Source organism: Orycteropus afer, unplaced genomic scaffold (genome assembly GCF_000298275.1).
Source record: "Orycteropus afer afer isolate SDZICR_OR568_19922 unplaced genomic scaffold, OryAfe1.0 scaffold00558, whole genome shotgun sequence".
NCBI lineage: Eukaryota > Metazoa > Chordata > Mammalia > Tubulidentata > Orycteropodidae > Orycteropus > Orycteropus afer.
In genome coordinates, this window is record NW_006922145.1 from 591,224 (window position 1) to 594,599 (window position 3,376).

Below are 3,376 nucleotides of genomic sequence, written 5' to 3' on the forward strand. Positions count from 1 at the left end.
GAAGATTGACAGCCTTGGAGACCCTGTGGGGCAGTTCCACTCTGTCCTCTAGGGGTGCTGTGGGTCAGAATCGACTCCACGGCAGTAGGTTTGGTTTGGACTTTGCTTCTGGAAAGATTGACAGCCTGGGAAACCCTGTGGGTCTAGTCTGTCTTCTAGGGGCACTAGAATTTGAAACATTCTACCACAACGAGTTATGCTATATTCACTGAAACATACAGTGAAAGGGAATATTAGGACATATGTTGGGGACAGGAATCTACCATAAGATCAAATCAAATGAAACTTTCCTTATCAGCCTTTATTTTACAAACGTGTAAGAAAAATGTCCCAATTTAAGAAAACACAACTCAATTCATTAAATCCTAGACAAACAATAATTCATCTTTTAAAAGATTTCAACACAATGCCTCTTGAACCACAAGGCATTTTAAATGATCCAACATACGAAAATTTGCAATTTTTCAGTTCCAAAGCATTAAGGAAAGAGAAGGAAGAGGGAAAACAGGGATGGAGGAATATACTGAATTTAATGCAAAATTTCTCTTGGCAGAGAAGAGAGTACCTATAAAATTCTTCCTTTCCAGCCTTTCCATCGTTGGAGGGGATGAGCCACCCACCATCTGCCAGCTGTACGCCCTGTCCAGCCCACACGCCTTCCTTTCCGAAGTAATCCTGAGCGTGGAACTGGAAAGACTCCGCATTCCTGCTGTTAATTTCTATGCAATGTTTGCGAACGCCACACACATACAGCTGCATAAAATAAAGGTTAGAAAAGTTAAGTAAGGACAGAAAAGCAAAAACATTTTATAAAATAAAAACTTACTAGTAACAAAACCAAATGGAATTCACCGAATATTTTTCATTTAAATGTGAAAACATTCACTATGAAAAGCAGTGTGAAAAGCTCAAGGCTTTAACATAAGTGACCCCAACATTCGAGGGTCTGCTGGGCCTTTTCATTCCCCTTATGGCAGGTGCCTCTTGCTGTATCTGCCACAGGAAGTCACTGTGGGGATAAAAAATCATAATTATGTTTTCAGAAATCTTTCATGTGCAAAAGCTTACAAAGGAAAGAGCAGTGAAACATAAGAGTACCATAGGGATATGGCCTTGGGGTGGATTTCCACAGGGCTGGTCAAATTACAAGATAAGGTTCATACTTTCACCCCAGGAGCCCTGCTGTTGTGATGGTTAAGTGCTTGGCGGCTGACCAGAAAGTCAGTGGTTTGAACCCAAAAGACCTGGTGATCTGCTGCAGCAGGGTGACAGCCTGGGGACCCCGATGACAGCCTGGGGACCCCACAGGGCAGTTCTGCTCCATCACATGGGGTCGCCGTGAGCCGGAATCCAGTCACTGGCCACTCTCACCCCAGCATGTCTAAGCTGGGGCACGGGGTGAGTCTAGAGCCAGAGTCCTGGCTCAGGGCTGCCGGTTCTTCCACGTTCACTGGTTAATGGAGGCTGAGAAATTAACGCAGCCTCTGTGTTTGTCCTCTCACTTATAACATATCGGATAAAATAAGGGAGAGGGACTTGTTTCTTCTTTAATTTTTATTGTGATTTGGGTGAAAGTTTACAGAGCAAATTCACTTTCCATACAGCAGTTCACGTACACTTTGTCTCATGACATTGACTACAATTTACCCCAATGTAACAGCTCCCCTCCCACTTCCTCCCCACAGTCCCCTCTTCCCTGTGTCCTTCCCTCCATGCACTCCTTCCCCCTGAGCTGTCTCCCGGTGCATAAACAGCTTCTCTTTCTCCCTTGATTGATCTCTCCAAGGAGTGTATCTACCTCAAGTAAATGTTCAACTCATACGCCTGTCTTTTGTTTGGCTGGAAGCAACAGGTGTGGGTTCAATTCCAGACCTGAAGGGCAGCTAGTGACCATAGTCTCAGTGGTTCCACCAGGCTCTATCAGACCAGCAAACCTGGTCCCCCGCCTTTTTTCTCTCCAAATGATTCTGAGTGTTGTTCCACATTGTTCTCCCTCTCTATCCAGGATCTCCTCCATAGATCCCCCTCCGAGTGGATGACAGTGGTAGCTGGGCACCATCTAGCTCTTCTGGTCTCATAGTTGTATAGACTGAGGATCGCATGGTGTACCATACGCCAGGACTAACTGTTTCCATGAATCTTTGGTTTTCTTTATACTTCTTTCCTCTGGATGAAGAGAGACCCATCATTGCATCCAGATAGCTGCTTACAGGCTTTTAAGATCCCAGTCACTGTTCGCCAAAGTAGGAGGTGGAACAATGTTTTGTGTAGTATGTGATGCCAATTGAGCCTGATGTCCCCTGTGACTATGGTCTCAAGCCCACAGGTTCAACTACTCACTCCCTCTGGGTAGCTGGCTGTGACCAAGAAGTGACTACAACCTTGTCCCTTGTCAGCTCTACTATACCTCTGGGAATTCTTACAGAACATACAAATACACCTATAGAATCACTGTCTGCCAACCCTATACCTGGTCTTGGGTACATTCCCTGCTGCACAGACATACCTAATAGTTCAGCCTGCCCACCCATCTATCTACCCATATAGCCATGTTTGCCTTCACTGACAATGCATTACTGTATGTGTAAAAGGGTTCATCTTTGTTGTCTGCACCGAGGGAGACTTACTTTTGAAGATTAAGCAAGATATAACCAATACACTGTATGTGCTCAGAAGAGTGGCTCGCAGATAGAAATACTCAATGCTAGCTGTAATAATGCAATGTGACTTCATCCCTCCAGTGCCTAAAATTCCACCTCGATAGTACTGGGTGAACAAGAACCCTCTTTTTAAAATGTAGATCATTCTTAGAAGGTTCAGGGCTATGAGCCAGTCACTTTAATTTCAGACTTGTTGCCGTTGTTAGGTGCCACTGAGTCAGCTCTGACTCACAGTGGCCCCATGTACAACAGAATGAAACACTGCCCGGTGCAGTGCCACACTTACAATCTTTGTTCTGCTTGAGCCCATTCTTGCAGCCACTGTGTCAATGCATCTCGTTGAGGGTTTTCTTTTTTTGCTAACCCTCTACAAGTCAGACTATTTCCCTCTACCACCTAGCTGAAGCACTTGTAGTGATAAAAGAAGACTGACATGGGAAGAGAAACATTCATTTGAAGCACACATGACTTTGGTAGGAAAAGGCGGGTGAGCAGAAGCAGCAGCTTCCACCTAGGCTGATAAGTCACAAAAACCAAACCCACTGCTGCCGAGCCTATGTTGACCCACAGCGCCCCTAGAGGACAGAATAGAGCTGCCCCAGACGGTTTCCAAGGCTGTCAATCTTTGGGAAGCAAAGCCCAAACCACACCTACTGCCATGGAGTCCATTCTGACCCACAGCGCCCCTAGAGGACAGAGTGGAACTGCCCCACAGG

At 45.6% G+C, this 3,376-nt stretch overlaps 1 protein-coding gene across 1 annotated transcript in view; it reads right to left on the reverse strand.

Annotated features, from left to right (window-relative positions):
- BRCA2 (BRCA2 DNA repair associated) overlaps positions 1-3,376 on the reverse strand; it is a 101,088-nt gene that overhangs the window by 35,157 nt on the left and 62,555 nt on the right. The window contains 1 exon segment of the mRNA XM_007955959.1: positions 566-753. Within this exon segment, the coding sequence (XP_007954150.1) occupies positions 566-753 (188 nt within the window).